Here is a 21,676-nt window from a genome sequence, read left to right as displayed (position 1 = left end):
TTTATCAATTTTTCAATTATCAAGTTATGTCCCCCTGTCCCTGCCTACCCGAATCCCTACCTGCTCGTATTCCATTATAGAGTCCTATCCATTTTCCTACCTACCCGCGTTTCAACTTATTAGTCATAAACCTACAAGTCTTTCGTCAAAACCAACGCGATTTATATAAGAGGTCCGATTTGGGATTATACGCGCGCGATTCGAATTTAAAGAATACTTCTTTTTCACATGGGCTTCGAAAAGTCTTTAGTTCGATCGCTTAAACGGCACTCCCGAACGCGACGAAAATGGAAACTTTATATTATACGCGCACTTGTGTCCGTTTAATTATTAGAGAGATTATTCCTTGGCAAGAAGTCGAGATATTATAATTTTCCGTTATCATTTTACCCGACGATTCGTGTATTACTTTGCGCTTTTGATCTGATAAATGTTTAACTTGAACTGACAAAAATGTTAAAGCACAGCGTGACAGAGACTCATCCGAGTTCGATTGTTAAAAAAGATATTGTCGCCCGTGGACGTAATAATTTATAGTATATTTAATTCTCTTGTCGCATTTTCTCTTCAAAGTACGCGTGGTATCTCGACAAATCGTCGAAGAAATCAACGATATAATTACGGAACGCGACAATTACTTAAACGTATGATAAATGTTAACACAATTCTCGTACAAGACGATCGAGATTCTCGTAGGACACAAACGCGTTACGACGAGCGACGCGAAAACACGCGGAACACCCGCCTCGCTCGACTGATTCGCGCCGAATGACACCGAATGATCGGTACATACAATAGACTTCGACTTATTGTGAGATGTTTTTACGGCGCTACGTCATTTCTCGGAACGAGCGGCCGGCGCTCAGTTTTCGACCGAGTTGTTTACAACGCTACTCATTTCCTGGAATCCGCGCTCGGTCTACGGCGCGCGGCAAAACAAAGTCACGTCGTACGCAGGATCATTCACGTGGCGACGGTTGAATGAGTTGGATAGCGGCCCGCGTCGCTCCGCACATCGTATATTGTTTTTCCTTGATACGCGTTCGCGACAAGTACGCGAAGAAACCGCGATCGCTCGCTTCTTAATATTCGGCGATCGATGTCGTCGCGTGATCGCTGAATCCTCGCGATTTGCCATCGATGCTCGGTTAATTGGCGAGGCAGATATCGTCGCATCGATAGTTTAGGCCCGGTCTACAATGAGTCGTTAGTCGTTAGTCAGAAGTCGGAACTATATGTCGGTCCTTTTTCTTCCACCCAGAAAGGAAAAGGATCAACATATAGTTGCGACGTCTGACTAACGACTAACGACTCATTGTAGACCGGGCCTTAAAGTTACACGTCGGCGATTTCTGTTGGTTAAAATTCGTACCATCGGATAAATTCGCACGGAATACCGAGTGCACATAGTAACTTCGTGCGATCGTACGTTTTTTGTGTTTCCTTTCCTGTCGCGTGTGATTTTTTGTGATTAATTGTGAGGCGTTACACAAAGTGCTATGAAATCCCATTAATCGTCACTCGAGATCTGGTCAATCACGTCGCGATTTGCCATCGATGCTTGGCGAGACAGATATCGTCGCATCGATAGTTGAAAGTTACACGTCGGCGATTTCTGTTGGTTAAAATTCGTACCATCGGATAAATTCACAAGGAATACCGAGTGCAAATAGTAACTTCGTGCGATCGTACGTTTTTCGTGTTTCCTTTCCTGTCGCGTGTGATTAATTGTGGGGTGTTACACAAAGTGCCACGAAATCCCATTAATCGTCACACGAGATCTGGTCAGTCATGTCACGAAACGTAAGTACACATTTCATACGAGATTGATTACGAGAAATTTGATGTGAATGATTCCTTTTTATATTTGGTGGAAAATTCGTTTATTTATTACATATGAGTACGCGCGAATTAAATCGAACACCCGGCGTCGTTAATGCCTACCCATCTGAGGTTGCACGCGGGTATTTTGTAAAGGCCATTCTACAATTGCGTAAACGTAGTTGTAGGGTTGTAGGAGTAGAAGTAGTAGTAAGTGTTGTACATCAAAGTAATATACAATAGAGTGAGATACGTCGTAATTGAAGTGAATGATTGGTTAGCTTTTACGTCCTACGTCGTTGAGTCGTGAAAGATGAAGTTTAGCCACCTTTTTCAACAGGCTTTACAATTGGAAATGCTAGTTTAAAACTGTGTTTTACAACCGCTAACAACCACGTTTACGCAATTGTAGAATGGCTCATACAAAGTGCAAACTATTACCTATAAAAACTTTATTTAATTTATCTATTCCGGCTAAAACCACCTGGTCGGGTGGAAAAATTACTAATTAATTACAGATGAACGAATGACTCGCGAACCTTTTCAAATGCACTTCTAACATATCTGAAAGACGACTTAAAGATGTCTTTTAGACACGCGTGCTGTATGGGAAATGTCTTCATACAAAATACAAACGATTACATATATGAGTTATGTAAAAAAAATACATTTATTTCCGAGTGTGAGTGAATCGTATTAGCATCTTGAAAACTTACTTGAACACCGGCCATATTCTCGCAAAGGTGTACGGAGGAAACATGAAGTGTAGAAGGTGCAACTTTGATACGAGGATGTCGCTGAATAGCATTAAAAGTTCGCGGTACCGCGGGGAAATTAACAAAATTCGTATTGAAGATCGTCCGGGTAAATAACGTTAAAATTTGTCATTATTTTCTATTGCGTTTGGTTCGCGATATGAAGAACAATACATCGCTAATGGAAATGTAATTAGCATGTACCGTAAAAACGTCGAAACGATAGTAGTATAACATCCTACATTCAAGCTTTATATGAAACTGATAATTTTTATTTATGTATGCGACTAAATAGGAGACTGAATAAGAACCATTTCGTATTGTGCCTGCAGAGAGCGGCTATTAAAACAGCATCTTACAATATACGTATCGTACTATTGTATGATTTATCATTTTGATCTTGCGTAATTAACGAAGGACGACTTGGAAAAAAATGGCGCGTTCCATGTCTTTCCGTTTAAGCACGGATTATACGTTAAATGGGGGTGTAACTCAGTGGTAGAGTGTCTGCTTCGCATGCTGAAAGTCCTGGGTTCAAATCCCAGTTCCTCCAATTCTTTTTTTTCTTTTTTTTTAACGCTATACTTACGGCCGGTTTTTCCAACCTCCTGGTAAGTTAACTAGTCGTAAAATTAGTCTATCGTTGTATCTAATTTGAAGGAAGAACAAAGACACACATATGATTTTAACTATTAGTTAACTTACCAAGAGGTTGGAACAACCGACCCTTAACGTAACATAAATTCCGTATATATAATTGCAAATTTATCCCTTATTACGAAATGTTTTTAATTAAATGTAGTAACGTAACAAAGCACTTTTTCGTTTGCTCTTTCTCCGCATTCGTTTTCTCTCCCTCTCTATCTCTCTCTCTTTACTCGGTCTATCATATTTGAAGGTAACGATCTGAAACATTCATTATTAACGTAATCACACTCGTTGAAACCATTGCAATTCAATCTGTTACACGTATACAAACGCCGGCATACTAAATTACGTCTAATAATCGCGACTCGTTAACTCGAGAGAGCTTTTCTATTCTACAGCCAATCAACACGCTTGAAAGAAACGATTGTACGATAAACTGTAAGATTAGCCCGAGACGAGTTTCCCGCGCGGCGAGAAACGGCGAAGTGAAGTTGGACGCGTTACACGTTTCAAATTTTGCGCCTCGGCGTTGCTTCTCGCGGAATCGCCGAATGTCGAGCGAGGGTCCGGCAGTCTGGGTCGCAATCCGCTTAATATCGACGGTACATCAGCGAGTCCCTCAACGATACCACGTTTGAAGGAAACACCGCTCTTTTTCCCGCGCCCGCGAAGTACCCGCGCCCGCGAAGTACCCGCGCGATCGCCGCGACGGCCGCGACTCTACGCGGCGTCACGTGACACTCGCGAGCGTCGGTTACTTCGCGTCGAGCGGGAGTGCCGGGTTTCCGTTTCCGCGCCACGTCCGCCCGTCGCGGGGCGGATTCCGCACGCGGGCGGCTGTCGACGGCCGCCGGTATCGTTCCCGATTTCAAGCGGGTGCCGGGTACACGAGGAAGAAGCCGGGCGCAACGACGGCGGACGGCAACGGCCGCGCCGTTTCCCGGCGCGCTCGCGCCCGCGCCATCTTGGCGTCGTCCCGCGACCGTCGCGCGTCCACAATTGAGATTTTCACGCCGGTTTCGGGAATACTGGCGACGCGGACGGCCGTCTCGGAGCTGCTTGAGCCGCCGGTCGTGGTTTCCTGCTCGCCGAGGGGATCGATTCGTCCGGGCGCACCGATGGTCGCCGCGACGGCGGAAGTCGCCGCTCTTCGCCCGCGACGCGCACCCGCTCGGCTCACGGTGAGTGCTCCACGCGCGCATTTGCGTGCGCCGCCTTTGTCTCTTATCAAATAGCTTAACGTATGCGTTAACGTGCGCGCTGGACGTGGCGGTGACGCGGTCTTCAGGTAACGTAAATCCGGCGTAACTGCGGGACCTCGGGCGAGTCCTCCCTTTCCAGGAAGCGAAATATATTTTCCAAGGCTGCAACACGAGAGCGAGTCTCCGCAGATGATCGTGCGATAGGTATGAATTTACAGTTACAGACGCGATCTGTATCTATTTAGAAGCTTACGCGACAGTATTTAAGCGGTATTTCGTATCTAAATACAGAGGAAAGTCACCGATTACGAGACAGTTTCTGCTAAATTAATAGGCATCATCCGTTGGTGCCGCCACGAATTTATTGCCCTTGGAGTGAAATCTGTTTAGTGGAGAATTGATCGTTGGATCGCGAAAAAAGATTTGCGATTGAATTTGGACGTTGAAAACCTACTATCTCATTCGAGTCCTACATTAGAATCCTATCTCATAATAGAGTACTTTCCTCTACAATGTCTATTTGAATGTTTAAAATTGTGAGAATACTTGGAATGTTGAAGACCTCAGCCAGACTGTGATTAATTTAATCGACAATTTATCGAGTGATATCGATTTTAATTAACGGACATAGAATCGTTAATTTCGCGTTATTCAAGATAAAAATTCAGAGATCTTGAATTGCACAATCGGAGATTTTGGTCCAAGCAATTCTGACGGCCAGGTCAGTCGTCAATTAAGTTAATCGGAACATGATCGAAATTGTAGGAACCGAGTCAGGTGGATTCTCGAGAGTGAGAGTTGCTCTGCGATTTCATCACAATTCACGGCAATTGTACGAGTCGCGTGGCTTCGCTGTTCTTACCTCTCTTGTCCGTGGGATCCATGAACATGACGACGATGGAAAACCGACTCAGTCGGCTCAGAGAGTGCAGCAGGCTCGCGAGCAACCCCGTGTCCTGCGGCGTGCAGAATTGCTGGTCCAAGCAACGCAGAATGAGACTGAACATCGCCGCGTCCAGCTTGTTGCCTATGACTACGAATTAGAAGAGTGACGCTTGACCACTGCGCTTTTGTACGCTCTGAGATTAGTGAGATTCGCTCAGATTTAAGATTGAACAAGGAACACTCTTCAGTGTCGCCAGCAGCAATTAACGACGCCGGTGTTTTCTTGGCCGTATCTGGCGTTTTTAATAACACGGAAAATTTATTGCGAAAAACATTGCCTCAGCCAGGGTTTCAACCTGGACCTGCCTCAGTGGTCAAATTGGCGAGACGCCCGCCTAGAGTGTAGGGAGGTCCAGGTTCAAACCCTGGCTGAGGTAATGTTTTTCGCAGTAAATGTTCTGTGCTATTAAAAATGCCAGATATATGGTCAAGACAACACTGACGTTGTTTCAGATTGAAGTTGTGACTTTCATGTCATGTAAGGCGAAACATTTGAAAAATTAGAGTGTCAAAGTGTTCGTGGAGCTCACCATCAGTGCTATTTAGCGTTGAAAGCGTCATTCTATCCTTGTTGCTCATTGTGCCTCAGAGAAAGATGGATGACGTTTTCAGCGAGCTCCGCGAACGTACCCAAGACACACGGCATAGGAAGTTATGAATAGAAGCCCGTTTCTAAGACATTTACAACGCGAATTTTGAATTATGGAATTATAAATTGCTTTGCTCTTGTAAAATATGATTTTGTTAAAAATAGTTTGACAATTATTTCGTTTTACGTAACATTGAAGAGGCCTGAATTCGTTTTATTCGGCTATCAGTGGCTGTCGAACAAAGCGAACTCGCGATCGCGAATATTTCGGCGCTGATATCAATTATTGCTTTGCAAGACTCACTTTTATTCATATCCTCGTGTGCTATGCGTCGCAAAAGTTTCGCGGGCAGCTCCAGATCAACGTCGTCCTTCATGGACTGCCACAGACGTAGAAATTCGTAGGGAGACTCGACGTTGTCTAACTTCTGAAACAAATTGAAGTACCTTCTGTAATTCTCTTTTCCACTTCACACTTTTTATTATTTGTAATAATTGCGATTACTTTGACAAAAACCGTTCGAGGATTTTCAAACGCAAAGCGAGGAAAGGACATAAATTATATGTCGTGATTCTGAAATCATACCCGAAGATCCATTTCCAATTTGCTGTCCTTTCGACTAGTGGTAGTTTTGCCCGATGTGTCCGCTTTAGTCTTGCCTTCCTTTTCGAGAGAAATTAACTTTTTATTCTTGCCTACGTTCGATCGTTCGCTTAGCGACGTATCTTTTTCCCCAATCGCCTTTTTCCTCGTTTCCGCCTTTGTCTCGCTGGAATCGACAATTTTCCTCGATCTCTCACACTCGTCAGCTGCCTGACTCCCGCTGGGCGTCAAGCTCACTTTAGCCGTGCTCTCTTTTTCGAGAGAGATCGATTCCTTATTGTTATTCGCGCATGATTTCTTTGTCGATGCACCTTTTCCTCTCGCCAAGTCCTTCCTCGTTTCCGCCTTCTTCTCGCACGCCTCGTCGCTCGGAAGCTCCTCGATGATAACCGTGGACGGCTTCGTTTTAGCCGCGACAGGCGACGACACGCACGAAAAAATAGACTTTTCCAGCCTGCCGCCCCTCGCGACACGCAGCCCGGGAAATGACTCGCGCGAAATCGCGAAAATATCGTCGGTGCCGGCGGCGCCTCGCGATCTCGTCGTTTTATTTCTGGCGCCGAAATCCCGCGCAACAGGTGATAATTTATCGCCGCTCGATGAGTCGCGCGTTGCTTTCTCGTTGCTTTTATTCGCCGGCGTCGCCGCTGTTGCTTTGTTGCTCTCGCTTTCCACGCAGTAACTCGCCTTCAAGTGCGGCTTCGTTGCAATACTTCGCGACGAGCCCGGCGCTCTGTCGCAATAACATATATCGTTGTTAACACGCAGTTTCGGACGCTCGATGCTACCCGCTCCCGCAGCTTCCCGAGTCTTTATACGCTCGCCCTTGTCTTTGTCGTCGTTCATATTTTCCTCGATCTTCATCCTGCGTAGCCGGGAATTTAATGACAGTAATATCTTATCTTTATATAAATTGTTATTATTATAATAATTATTGTTATTCTGATCGCGGTTGCAAATGTGCTGGAATAAGACCCGGTTTCATCAACGTTGCTTAACTTGAAGCTTATTGTCAGCTTAATTCATCCTTTGTCGCTTTCCTTAGAACAGGCCAATCTTTTTCGGCTCGCGAGCCACATTCAAAATTTTCAAACTTTCCGCGGGCCAAGACAGTCTTAAAAGTCAACTAATAAGAATATTCTCAATGTCGCCAGCAGTAATTAACAACGTCAGTGTTTTCTTGACCATATCTGGCATTTTTAATAATACAGAAAATTTATGTATTATTAAATTTTCTGTATTATTAAAAATGCCAGATATGGTCAAGAAAATACTGACTGTTGATCTGAAAATGTTAACGTTTCTTATTTTTTATAAGTGATACCAAAGCTGTTTCAATATTAAATTTAAACATTAATAAAACTTGTTTTATAGTTTTTCTTTAATTTTTTGGTCAAAATGTCGCGGGTCGTAGGTTGGCCACGTCTGCCTTAGAAAGTGACAAACGATGAATTAAACTAATTGTAAGATGAAAATTAAGCGACGTTGGTAAAACCGGGCCCCAAGTGTCTCGAGGCTCCGAAATTAACCAATTCGATAAAAATTATATACGACTGGAGATCTGAGGATCGCATGTACTTGTTACCTTATTTTCTTCGAGTCACGCGGTTTTCTCAGCTTGCTCACGCCGGATATTGCCACTTTGTTCGTTGGCTCCAATTTTAAAACGGCTTCGTAATCTGCTAAGGCCTATGTACAATAACACATCGGTTATTTATACGCGAGTATTACGAAACTTGCGAGAATCCCAAAGGAATTGCAGTTCCCGTCAAACGTTTTGCTTCAATCTTTCGTAATGTTTATTACACTTTCATATTTATTAATGCAAAATCAGTGATTGACTCGATATTTATTCAACAGAGATTTACTTAGACGCTAAATACGAATTGCAAACCAATACGAACGTTACGTGTGTTAATTTTTGTACCTCGTGCGGCTTTTCGAGATGCTCCAGGGACAACGCTCGGCGAAGGAGCGCTTTGATATTTCTGTAATCCATAGCGAGCACCGTGTTGCAGTCGTTAAGCGAGTCCTCGTAACGCTGCAGCTTTATAACTGAACGCAATGACACATTGGTTCAACGGAAACTCATTATGCAACGCGGAAAAGTAAGTGCGCGGAAAGACCGGCTAAGGCAAAAATAACTAAAATTAAAATGTTGCCGTATAAACAATAGGGGCATCTACATTGTTTTGCGTTGCAACATTCACCAAGTTCGCTGCACAAAACGCATATAGTTGCCTCCACTACTTATCATACCAATGTGCAGGGCTGGGTAAGTTCTTTTTTTTAACTAACAATAAGTTAAGTTAGTCAATAGCTGTGAAAATTTAACTCATTGTTGGTTAAGATACAAGTCAATCCGTAATACAATTAATCGAATTAAAAGTTAAGTTAATAATAGCAAAAATTAAGAAGTTAAAAGTTAAATGTTTTACTTTTACATAAAATCTCAGAGACTTACGATCGCGTAAATTGCATTTCGCGACTAGCGTTTGGACAATCACTCACACTACGCGGAATATGGTCCATTTCATATGCAAACAATTTCACGTGAGTTCGGGAATCAAAACCCCATATAATGGTTGTGTTCCAACAATTCGTTACCAGCGCTGAAGATCTACGGTGCACATACGCAAGTAGACTTTAGAACTGGCAGTGAATTTTGAAACACAGAGACTGCCAATATAGGCAGACGCGCGGCATCTCGCGACGCCTCTGTTTATGGCAAGGCTAATTTTAAGGCCCGGTTTTTCATTTTCTGGTCAATTGTTAACCAGAGGTTAGTCGACTCTCTGTCTCTTCTCAGATAATGACATAGAAAAGGGTGCGGAATCGACAAACTTCTGGTTAATTGTTAACCACAAGTTAGTCGACCCTCTGTCTTTCTTTATATTATTATTTAAACAGAGACAGAGTCGACTAACCTCTGGTTAACAATCAACCGCAAAATAAAAAACCGGGCCTAAGAGAGAGGTAGGTTAAAGGTTAAAAGTTACCGATAAAATGTAACTAAATTCAGTTAAAAGTTAACAGTCCATAATGTAACTAAATTAAGTTAAAATTATTTCACTTTTTAACTTAACTTGTATCTTTTTAACTAGACACTATCCAACCCTGCCAATGTGGGTATGACAACTACAGATATAGCTGTCCCAAATATTACTATTTATTGGGGTAGTGCCAACCCTAATTAGACATGTGGTAACCATATCGGTCTCTCCGTGCGATACTTTGATAAGCTTTGAAGTGAAAAAGCACATTACTGCTAGTAGTAATACGATCTTCAATGTTTCAATTTATCTCCTTATCGTCTAACAATTTGCGAGGAATTTCATTTCGCCGGAACAAAAAGTACAAAAGCTCTCTAGCTGTTTCATCGCATAATCGCGCCATTATTCATTCGCCGTAATCAAGATAAAGTTGCGAAAGAGTGAGTTTGCTTACAGGTCATAGCACGATTATTGTAGGCATTTAGATTCGAGTCTGCGTCGATGCTGGCGTTGTAATGCCGAAGAGCCTCCTCGTAATCAGCCGCTCGGAAGGCTTCGTTCCCCTTTTCTCTCTCTTGCTCCGCCATCACGTTAATTTCCGTTCCGGTTAATGAAACTAATGGCAGATTAAGAGACTTAGTCCAATTCGAGAGACGGGACATTAAATTCCGATTAAAATTAATGGCGAACCGAGATTGCAAATTCTATTAGAATTAACGAGGGAAGCGAAATGAACGGATTATCTGAGACACCTAGTAATTGACAGTCCGTTTGACAGCTCTTCGCTCTCTCAATTAACCGGCGTGATCGCTTTAAAAGACGTTACTTTACGGGCGTACGTTTATCGACTGTCATTTTATGCGCCATCTCATTCATCTTATCCCGCTCCTTTTGCTGTTCCTGGATTTCCTTCATTTCGGCCTGTCGCTGCTCATCCCGCAGGTCTATCCTGTTTATCTCCGTGTCGACGTCGTATTTATCCCAAGATGCATAGTCGCACGAGGCAATTCGTCTGGGCTTATCACGCTTCTTCTCGTTGAGCCTCGTCTTTTTGTCCTTAAAACAGGACGCGCGAATTACACACCGTCACTTTCTTGCGCAGCGTTAATTGATAAAGTAATTTAACGCAAAAATACGTGTGATATTGTCATAAAATACGAATTTCAACGATATTAAGGTAATAATTATTTCAATAGCCGGACATGTAACAATGCTAGTATGATTTTCATAAATGTTCATGGTTTCTAATAATCTGATTGTGTAACCCATGGAAAAATGAAAATGTAAAAGCTTATTATTGACGCATAAAAAATGTGGGAAGTGTTTAAATTATGTTACTACTGATACAAATTTAAAAACAATTGAACTAATATCTGCATGCACATGAAAAATTAAAAGCATTTTATAATAATCTATATCCTTTTTACTCAAATAAAACGTTGTTTATAAAGCGAGAATATTAAAGTAACACTAAAAATTATTTCAACAAGAAAGACAGTTTTCTCAAGAAAATTTTAAGAACGTTGTCAAAATATATTTTAATCGCGTAATATCTTTTATTGGACGTAATTTTAATAATATCTAATATTTCAAATATCTTACTGTACATAAATATTTTTAAATATGTAAAGATTTTGATAAAAAATTTTGATATTATAATAAACTACCATTTGAGATCAATAACGATAAATACAGGGTTGGCTGAAAAAATCCAGGGGGTAGAAAAAACCATGGTAAATTCCAGTTTTTACTTTCCCGGACTTTATCCAATGGAATAAATTGGCAAAAATTATAAAAATAACCAATACTTAATTAAAATATATTTATATAGTAATTAAAAATATTAGTCATTTTTAGAGTCTTTATATGAAAAAAGATTTTGTTTGAAACACTAAATTATAGATATTAATTACTTTTTTAAAAAGGAACTAATGTAATAAGTTTCTTAATTAAAGAAAATTGTTTTATTGGAATTAATACATATTTTTTAAACGAGAACTTCGGAGATACAAAATTTTATATTAATTTTTAGTTTGTGTGAGAAGCAATACTTTTTTGCAGTGCTTTCTAAAAAGTTTTCGACTTATCTCATCGTTTTTAATAGAGAAGACCAGTTTTTGCTGTTTTTTTCCGGAAAATACCGGTTTTTATGACTGGCACGGACTTTATCCAAAAAAATGTGTAATTTTGCCAACCCTGGATAAATATGCATGTATGTAAATGTCCGGCAATCGGTACTTTTACCTTAATAATTTTCAAACTACCTCAATTTCGAAGCGGGAGACGCTAGTATTTTAACAAAACGCATATCTCTGTACTTTGATAATTCTAGTGACATACATACTTTCGCGGTATTCGTCTTAATCTTCCGTATTTCCGGCTGCGGACGGGGCTCGTTGGCAAGGACGGCTTTTCCCTCGTCTAAATCCTTCTCGCGAGATTGCATCTCGCACGTCCAATTGCCGATGTCGTCGTCGATTTCCTGCCGTTCGTCCGCGTTTAACATATTTCGCCGCAACACGGGCTCCGCCTTCCTCAGAACGGCGCTCGTCGGTTTAATCCTAGCGAGACACTCCTCCGCGTGCCTCGTCAAATCTGGATACTCTCCCTCTTCCCCAGAACTGGTATTAAAACCGCATGCGGCGATGTTTATGACGAATCGTTAATAAACGTGCCGGAAAATAACGGGTTTAATGACGTTTTAAGCAGTAGGGCTGCAAATCTCGCTTAAGCGCGGGAGGGGAGGGGGGATTAAAAATTGCACGTACTGTAATTATCATAATGTTCCGAGGATTAGCCGAGAGAGGTAACGCAAAATAGGAAGCGTCAAGACGGAATTAATAACATTTCGCAATGAAGAGATGGGTCCCGCGGAAGGCCGGTCTTGCAAACCTGATTGGCAGACGTCGAGAACCCCCTCCCCCCTTTTTTTTAATTTTTAAAACGTCAGGGAACGCAAGATAAAATATCGACGATCAATCAATTAGCGTCAACGCGAGGGAACTCGCCGTTCCTCGCCCGTTCCGAGTTCCGACGTCTACGTGAGGAACTCACCGCAGGATGAGAACGATTCGCTCCAGTGTTTTCCCGTTGGTGCACCGCGATATGAATTCGTACGAGATGTGCTCCACCGGTATGTTGTACCTCTCGAGCAGAGTCTTTTTCTCGGGTCTCTCCGCGACGCTGATTACATCCACCTCCTCGTTGCCCATGATAACGAATGCGCGAGGGGGGGAGGCGAGATCCTAGAATTTACACCGCGAATTGTGCGCGCAGGTTACCCCCCTTCGTTCCTGCGCTCCCCACGTATTTCCGACGGAGACGACGGTCGCGGAGTAATGCGGAGCGGCGGCGATCGAGCGGAGATCGAACCGGATTTGTCGGATCCTCCGAGAGCGCGCACGCCAATCACCTCCAATTGCTACTCCGATCTCACGACCCTGACGGTTGTCCCCCGCTGACGCGCCCCTTTGAGCGCCTGCGACTCGTCGAGTTACCACGGATACCGCGAGTTGTTGATTTCTCCCGCGCGACTCGGACCTTCCTTCGTAACGATCGGTAACACCTGATAAATTTCCACGAGAAAGTTTGTCGTAACCATGGTGTAAAGGCACAAGGTGAAGCAATCTGGTGGGTGCGCAGTGTCAACCAACCCGAAGTGGCCCAAACTGCCGAATTTGACCAATGAGAAATTTGCACCAACCTTCAGACTGCAAATCATTGCGGTTGAATGCAGGAAGAACCAACGAACAGTTTGCCCCAAAAAATTGGTTACATGCGCAACGTTTCACCTTGTATCTTTATACCATGGTCGTAACCGCTCACGATTTCCGTCGTAAGACGTAAAGACCGAATCAGACTAGCCGACTCGGATTGGATTGGGATCGGCGATTGACGATTGTCCTGCAGCCAATGAGAGTCGATTAAATGGCTGGCTGCTTCGCTCTCATTGGCTAGAAGACAATCGCCAATCCAATCCTCGTCGACAATTGCTAGTCTGATTCGTGATTCTGCACTTTTGGCACCTTTTGTTGGCACCATTTGTGTAATATACAAATTATGTGGCTTTTGTGTACAGACCGACAGCGTCCCACTATTCAGATTAAGTCAAACAACAGCATGGTATCATTGAAATTAATTGTTTAGGAGCTTAACAAGAAGTCTATTCACTCGAATAAATTATAGGTTACCTAACCCATAACTTATTCGAGTGAATATTTCGTCTCCGAAATCCCGCAGCCTGCAAAACTAATAGCGAATTCGATTGGTTGCACTAGTGCGCGCATTTAGTGCACACTAAGCGTTGTTTCCAGTCAATTCTTATATTTAAAGATCATCTTAAACACCTCTTGCAATATTTCTTATCCAGAAAAATGGTCTGTGCAACGTTTACACGGATCATTTTTTGACTAAATACTCTGTGAACATGTATTTAAGACAGAGTTAACTGTAAGAACTGACTATAAGCAAGCGTTAGTGTGCACTAAGTGCGCACTAGTGCAATCAACCGAATTCGCTATAAGTATATCCATTCGCATCGCAATCCGAGGAACGGCCGCGCGGCGAACGGTGCAGCCCCGCGCAACGGCGTCTAACGAGGATAAACTCGCGTTTCCACCTTCGTCGGGGTCGCTTCTCGCAGCGTGAGAGTGGTGTGTGCTCTCCTCTCTTTTTCCGACCTCCTCCTCTCGCAGACACGCGCTCGCAGAGACGTACGCTTGCTTGTTAACACGGCAGTCGGCTCGCAACCTCATCGTAACGCGACGCGACGCAACGCGAAGCGCAGCCAGCGAACGCGGCGAATGAAAGAGAGGCGTGCAGTCAGTCGTCGTCGTGGTCGTCGTCGTCGCCGTCGTGATCATCGGGTCGCCGCCGCCGCCGCAGCCGCCGCCGCCGCCGCCGCCGTGCCGGTCCCGGTGAGCGAGCGCAGCCAAGTGCATATTAGACGAGGCGGCCGCGAGCGCCGCGCATTCGCCGGCGAGCGCTCGCTGAGTGGAGAGTGCTGCGAGGTGTGCCGCGTGTTTTACCCTCTCGCTCTCACTCGCTCTCTCGTGCGCGCGCGTTCGTGTTCTCCAGCAAGTCAGTGCCCACGGCCGGCGCGCGTCCGTCCGAAATTCGCCAACGGACATCGCCCGATGGTCCCCCGGAAAATTGGGACTTGTTGGACCCGACGCTCTTATCTATTACGTGCTCCGATAACCGCGCGTTCCTCGGCGAGCATCGCTCTCGCGCGGCGCGATCGCCGGAGCTGTGTGGACACACACGAGTGTCGAGACGTGATCCTGAAATAATCGCGGAGTGCGCCGCTCGATGCGTCGAGGGGAGTTCGGTGCTCGGGTTTACAAACGTTTATCGCCGGTTTACCGACGTGCACAGATTGCCTCGATCGATTTTTGACCGCTGAATTCGAACTGCTAAGCTCCCCGGCGTAACTGTGCGAGTGCAATCGTGCAGATAGCAGGTAATTATTCCGTTTAGAGGGAGAGAGAGAGAGAGAGAGATTCACCGAGAGACTTCGGCTCGCCTTTGTCAGGGCTTAAAGGTCACCGATCGATCCCCGAAGTCAATTACAAAAGTTAATTTCCTTATTAACGCGCGTAACCATGACTTAATTGATGTCGGATATGCTGGCGTGGCGATTCGCTCGAGTATCTTGGTGAAACGCTCAGTGGAGAAATGTATTATTTAATCCATCGGCCTTCCTCGACGCGATTAAACGCGACTCGCGCGGTCGCTGTTAATCGATACAATTAATTTATACAGAAACCTCGGACGCGTTAATTGAATTTGCACGAACATTTCGACACGAATATCGATTCTTCCAGCGTTGATTAATTCACGCCGCGCCCCCGTCGATTTTTCTTTTCAATTGTCGCTGTAAGAGAAAACTGATGGGTACAATTTGGTTGGGCACAAGTGTTAATTTATCGTCGTTGATTTTCGAGCTGATTGACAGAATTTTCGGAAGACGCGCGAAAGTGGCATCCTGACAAGGCGCAATTAATTCTCCGGAGGGAATCGATCCGGTTAAATAAACAAGTGGCGCATCTGCGGCGTCTAGTATTTACACGTCGACTTGCTACGTGCAGGGAAACTGATACCGCGGTTTCCGATTACGTTCCTCTATCGCGAGCAGCGAACCGATTTCCCACTCGCGCGGCCGACGAGAGCAGAAACATTTGTGACACATGCCGAAATTTAAGTAGGTAGATAAGGACGAGGACAGAGGCCTAATCGCGTGGCTGCGAGGTATTCGAGCGAAATTGTTAATTGCGCGCGATTATTCTCGCCCGTCGCGTTTCGTCTGACAGTTTTCCTCTCTGGAAAATAAAGGACAGTTACAACCCATTTTGGGGCCCACAATTAGTAATCGAATTGTTTGGATTGTTCGCAACTCTAATCTTTTACTCGTAACTAAAAATCGCAATTAGCTATTCTATCTGTATCCAAGATTTTTAAGTAATATTAGTCAATTCTCTCAAGTAGTTCTGTCGATGTTCAGTAACACAAAGATAATTTTCACTTAAGAGGCACTAACCGAAATGTTAAGTTGCTTAACTACAACAAAAAGCGGTTAAAATTTTTCCCAGAGTAAAATTACGAACAATCCAAATAATTCGATTACTAACGGTGGACCCCAAAATGGGTCGTAACTGTCTTTTTTTTTCCCAGAACCTCCTATATTACTCGATATCACGCGGAAAATTGGAGTTGATTAGTTAACTCGATTCACATTCGGTGTTTTGTCTCAAGGACGAAATATGGAACGAGGCCTAGTCCTAAAAATTTCCATTAGATAAATCGATTAAGTGCACAGAGAAAAATTTTCACCGAATAAACCTATTAATTAGTTAATTATTCTGATTACGTTTTCCGATTAAATTATGGATACATCCGATGAAATTTGATTGAAAAACCGATCACATTTTTTATCGGATTTGTTGTTATGTAATTGGATTATCCGATTATGTTTAATCGGACATTTTTCTCAGTGTAGTTTCCGAGAGTTAATTTTTTTCGGTCAAGTTTCCCGATTATGGATATAATCGGCGAAATTTATCCAATGAAATCGGAAAAACCGATCGTATTCTTCATATTCGATATACAATTTACACGAACATATCCGTTTATTAATATCAATCGAATTATCCGAGATAGACAGGCCAGGATATTTTTCTCAGAGTACGAGAGCAGTTTGGGACGAATAGAATACGATGTTGTGATAGAGTGCGGTTTCAAAATTTCTTCGCGCCGAGCGATTCTTATTGTATCGATGACATCATATTTGTTGTCTCTTCGAAAACGCTGAATCGCGATTTATTCAGGAATACGCTATACGACTAATAAACATTTATATCGGTTAAACGCGTTATAGTCACGTATTTCGGCGAGTCGTTCCTGCATTTATCGGATTTCGGAGTGGAAATTTGGGTTCTTCTGACAGCTCATTCATGATTTCACTTCAATCGCGCTTCTGTCACGATACCCGGTTAATATTGGAGCACACACGCTCTCTTCCGCGTAACGGACGCGATCGCGGATTTTTAACATATATTATAGAGAATGTATTAGATAAAATTATGAAACAAGTTTATTGGGTATTAAAGAAAATTATTATGCAGTTTACAAATACACTTAAAGTTCACTGAGAAAAATGTCCGATTAAATATAATCGGATAATTCAATTACATAACAAACTGGATGTTTTCATGATTTAATTGGAAAACGTAATCGAAAAAATTAACCATCGAAAACTCTATTTGATTGGTTTATCCGATGAAAATTTTTCTCACTGTTCGGAAAGGATTTAAATTAAGGATATTTTGTTTATTTCTAAATAGTCTAGAAAAATATCGGTAAATTGTAAATAGTCCTCAAATTATTGTCAAAAATAATATCACAGAGTAAATATAATTGTTGCTCGAGCGACGATTTTATTCTATTCGCATTCGACTTAATTTAGCACGTGTCGCAATTTACAGTCGCGCTTTGTTGCCCAACACTGCGACGGTTTTCGCGATAAGGCCGCGCTGAAAGAATCTCTCGTGAATAATATCGTCGCAATGCGCCCTGGAAGATAATGAGGTTTAATACGTGATACGGGACGCGTTATCTAATCTAGGTATCGTTTCAAGCACAGCAGAGGCGAGAATGAGAGGCGAGCGGGGACGACTTTGTGCGACTTTTCAGCGCGCGCGCGACAAGTTCGGAGATTTTTCGCGAGGCGTGTCGTCGCACCGGCTATTAATTATTTCTCCGTCGCGGCAATTGTCGTGTTCCACCGTCGTATCCATTACTCCGCCGTTACATTTAATTGTTTTCCCCCCCATTAATTATTTCCCCGCCGGCTCGATTGACCTCCCCGTTTTTCTCTCGGTTGCGTTCCCGTTATATCATTTGCATTTCGGCTCTTTTTTTCCTTACGAATTACACCGCTCGGATTTTTAATTCTAACTAAATGTAACTTATAGCGAATTCGGTTGCTTGCACTGGTGCGCACTGAGTGCGCACTAAGGCTTGTTTACAGTCAATTCTTATATTTCCGAAGCGTCTTAAATATTCTTGAAATATTTCGTAGCCAGTAAAACGATCTGTATAGCATCCATACGGATTGTTTTCTGGCTAAATCGCTTTGAACGTGCATTTAAGACAAAGTTAAGTATAAAAATTGACTGTAAACTGGCCTTGGTGTGCACTCGGTACGCACTAGTGCAAGCAACCGAATTCGCTATTAGAGTATCCGGCAAGTTCGCCGATCGAAAGTGTTTCAGCTGCGAAAGCGCAATTTTTTTTTAGGAGAGTTATTTCTACAACAGCTTTCTTTCGCGAATGCTTTTCGCTCGAGTCAGGGCACGATCGACGTAGGCGGGGAGAAAAGAGTCGAGATGCTCCGGTATTTTTCACGGCGACGGATGCGCTCCGAAATGACTTAATCCTTCATTCAAAATTGAACCCGCCACTTCTCTCTCGAAACGTTAAAATTAGCTCATTAGGCATTCAGCAAGAACCAGCAAAACAAAACGTTGCGTGTCGCCGCGGGGGATGAATGCATCCTACTTTTCTCGCGGTCGTCCGCCGTCGTCGTCGCGCGCGAGCGTGTACCGAGCGCGCGTCGGTGTGCGTACGTGCGTACGTGCGCGCGTGAGTGCGTGCGTGCGTGCGTGCGTGCCTGTCCTTTTTTCGTAATCGCCGACGTGTCGGCGGCGCCAAGCTAGAAGACGCGGAGGAAGGCCGACGACCCGTTATAAATGGAACCAGAGAGACGGCATTTCTTGAATCGCTGCTTGTGTTGTTATTCGCAGCGCAGCGTCGGCCGCCGCGGGACGAGCGAGGCAGGCTCGGAAGCCACCCTTGCTCTCGAAGGCGTGAAAAAGGAGAGGGGACCCCCGGCTCCGTAATTCCGAATCGAGCTATCGAGTTCGATGTCCGGCGTGACGGGAGGAGGAACGCGGGAATTTGCAAGAAACCGAGGCGGGACTTTCTTCACGTTCCCGTGCGATAAAGAGAAGCTGGGGCATAGTTAATAATCAGCGCGCAGAGCAGCGAGGCGTTGACACTCACCGTGAAGAAAAAAGACGGAGAAGGCGAAAGAGAGAGTTGACAGTTGCGGGATCAACTGAAATCCTCGGCTTCCGCTAGTAAAAAATAAACGTTAGTCGTTCGGCAGTGATAAGCGAAGAGAACGGTTAGCAACCGATTGAGAGCTACACAATTAAACCGGTCACCGGATGGTTGGACAAGAGTCGAGCGCGAAGATCTTCGAGGACGAGAGCGCTCTTCGAGCTTTCAAGTCTCGCCGGCGCGGTGGAGAGAGAGAGGCAACGAGAGGGAAACGAGTGAGGCTACGTGACGCGCGGGACTCGTCATTTTCGAAATACCGGCAAGTCGCGATAAGATAGCGAACGGCCGTTGGACGATAATAAACAGTCGCGCCCGCCGAGGGGGGTCGTGATTCTCGGTGTCGAAGGACGCGCGGTTGGCATTGTTGATAGTCGCGGGGCAGCCGCCTCGGGGAAAGGAGCTCGAGTGCGCGCTCGCTCGATTCGGAGCTTCGACGTGAATCGAGATTGCGCAAGATCGTCGCCGGAAAAGGAGGCCCGCGTTACTCAACGCGCCGTTAAGGATCTCGCGCGCGAGGGAAGAGTCGTACGCGCCAGGCGGAATCTCGTAATCGCGGTTACGTTCGTTCGCCAGGTGGAGAAGGACGCAATCGATCGGCCACGGCTCCCTCGCGGTCGCCGGGAATTGGCGGCGAAGGCTCTAATTAACGCTGCCGTTAATAGCTCCGTGCCTGAGCAGCGACGACTTCGGCCGATGATTAATAGATAACCGTCGATCAAACATACCTGATCGGGGATCGAGGAACGAGAGCGGACTCCCGCTGTTTCTTTTCGAGATAACAGCTTTGTGCCTCGACACTGCGATGTAATTATCGATTCCCACTCGATCTACATAATCCTCAAACAGCCGAACGAGACTCGTCCGTTCTCTCCTTCGCTCTTTTCACGGAAACGGGAGAGAATTCAACGGAGATTAATTAGCGATCGGTGATTACACCGCCGCGGAATTGAACAGTGGCGACTCGAGCAGATAATTGACGCCACGGCAATTAATTCCGCGAGTGCGTCGCTCGCGATTGTCGCGTGTGTGCCCGAGAGGTACATCGGATTGTGCGCGCGAGTGGTCAGTGTCCTGCCGCGGGCCAGGATGTGAGCGCAGCGGTAAAGTGCAAAGTGATGTAATTGGTGCGTCCGCCGCGGAGGCGATGTGTGATGCCAGCCCAGCCCGAATGACACTTGGCCCACGCAGCTGATGACAAACGTAAACAGGATCAAGGTGGTCGTCCTCGGCGGCCCCAGAGTCGGCAAATCAGGTGACTCCTCTTTTCTGCCTTTCGACCACGCCTCGTTCATTGTTTCGTTTAACTCCCCCGAAATTCTAACAAAGAAACGACGATTAATCGCCGGGCGAATTTTGCCTGAGATCGCGGGACATTGTAATCGAGTCGTGCAACGTTCGCTATTTGCGTCTCGCGAGCTACGCCAAGAGGAAGGTTTCGCGGGTCGACCTTGCGCGGAATTGAACCGAATCTCGGTTAAATTATCTCGGATGAAACGGACGGCGAGGAATAAATTGCACGGGGGGTGAGCACCGTTGATTCTTCCTCCGAATACGAGAACACGCTGGCGGTTGATGGCCGCGTCGATATCCACTCGCCGGCGAATAATGAACGGCGGAGAGAGAGATGCGCGGGTCGATTATGGTCGCGACGTTGGTGAATTATTGAATCATGTCGGAAGGACGTTTCATTATCGTGGACGATACTAATATCGCGTCGTCGTGCAGCGTGTAATTTCTTCTTGTCTAATAGCGCACCGACGCAACGCATTGAATGAAAGTGCCGTTAAGATGGATACGCATAGTCCGCGGAATAATACGTTGCATTAGTTAACCCGACAGTCGCGCGACGCATACAAAGCGAGCAAACGAACAGGCGATAAGGCGGTTCGCCGACCTCGAATAAATCCTATTAATAACCGCTAGGACCGGCCACCTTAATAAAGGCACGGGCTCTTGGTTTTATTCTGATCTCGCGCCCGTACGCGGCTCCCCTCTTCCTCCGCTCGCCAATTTTGCATCACATTGTTAAGTCACTGGAATCAACCCAGCCATCGCCACGAGCCATCGCGTTGTCCGGTCGCCATTAATTTCGCATCTTCCCGACATTGACGGTTGTATCTTTGGACGCTGTTAGGTCGAGTCGGACGCCGGCAATTCCTCGATTTTCGAATCCTCGCATAGAGAACGTCTGTAAAGTTGAGCCAACGGCGCACGATACTATTTTTCCCACTGGATTGCTCACGAGAGCCAATCAGGATGCGGAGTTTTAGATCGGATGACTTAAAGCCCGTATCAGACTACGGATTGAGATTGGAATTAGATTGAAATTTGACCGATCACGGTAAAGTTTACTTTAATCTCGAGTTTAGTAACTTTTACTCTAATTGGTCAGATTTCGATCTAATCTCAATCTCAATCCGTAGTCTGATACGGGCTTAAGGCTGAATCCTGATTGGCTCTCGTAAGCAATCCACTCTGGGAAAAAAAAAGTCAGTTAC

The 21,676-nt window shown here is 44.8% G+C and overlaps 2 protein-coding genes and 1 non-coding gene across 4 annotated transcripts in view; 2 read left to right on the top strand and 1 right to left on the bottom strand.

Annotated features, from left to right (window-relative positions):
- Positions 1-1,276: 1,276 nt before the first annotated feature.
- LOC105568406 (ras-related and estrogen-regulated growth inhibitor-like) overlaps positions 1,277-21,676 on the top strand; it is a 58,822-nt gene continuing 38,422 nt past the window's right edge. The window contains exons 1-2 of one of the 2 annotated variants that reach the window (XM_012024058.1): positions 1,277-1,803; positions 18,860-20,430. In XM_012024058.1, coding sequence (XP_011879448.1) covers positions 20,370-20,430 — 61 coding nt within the window. In that variant the 5' untranslated portion in view covers positions 1,277-1,803; positions 18,860-20,369. Of the gene's footprint in view, positions 1,804-14,530; positions 15,019-18,859; positions 20,431-21,676 lie in introns of those variants that run through there. The other variant, XM_012024057.1, reaches the window with a different exon arrangement.
- Trnaa-cgc lies at positions 3,058-3,129 on the top strand. The gene has a single exon. It is a non-coding gene; the product is annotated as a tRNA-Ala (tRNA).
- On the bottom strand, positions 4,254-13,440 carry LOC105568404 (sperm-associated antigen 1). The gene is made up of 10 exons (XM_012024056.1): positions 12,612-13,440; positions 11,902-12,178; positions 10,397-10,613; positions 10,012-10,173; positions 8,492-8,619; positions 8,150-8,253; positions 6,547-7,429; positions 6,265-6,388; positions 5,289-5,459; positions 4,254-4,588 (listed from the first exon to the last, which is right to left on the bottom strand). Exons 1-10 carry the CDS (start codon positions 12,767-12,769, stop codon positions 4,509-4,511), a joined length of 2,304 nt encoding a protein of 767 aa, XP_011879446.1. The 5' UTR covers positions 12,770-13,440; the 3' UTR covers positions 4,254-4,508.

Source organism: Vollenhovia emeryi, unplaced genomic scaffold (assembly GCF_000949405.1).
Source record: "Vollenhovia emeryi isolate VEMERY1.0 unplaced genomic scaffold, V.emery_V1.0 DF939129.1, whole genome shotgun sequence".
In the NCBI taxonomy this organism is placed as follows: domain Eukaryota; kingdom Metazoa; phylum Arthropoda; class Insecta; order Hymenoptera; family Formicidae; genus Vollenhovia; species Vollenhovia emeryi.
Note: the sequence above shows the minus strand (reverse complement) of the source record. Positions and strands in the feature narration are given on the sequence as shown.

Bases quoted from the DNA above. Each gene is read 5' to 3' on its own strand.
- LOC105568404 (XM_012024056.1), bottom strand. From the start codon at position 12,769: ATGGGCAACGAGGAGGTGGATGTAATCAGCGTCGCGGAGAGACCCGAG. The intron at 8,620-10,011 runs GTAAGCAAACTC...CATTGCGTTCAG, and splicing joins CAATAATCGTGCTATGACCT to TTATAAAGCTGCAGCGTTAC. The intron at 4,589-5,288 runs GTAAGAACAGCG...CTCGTGTTGCAG, and splicing joins GGATCCCACGGACAAGAGAG to CCTTGGAAAATATATTTCGC.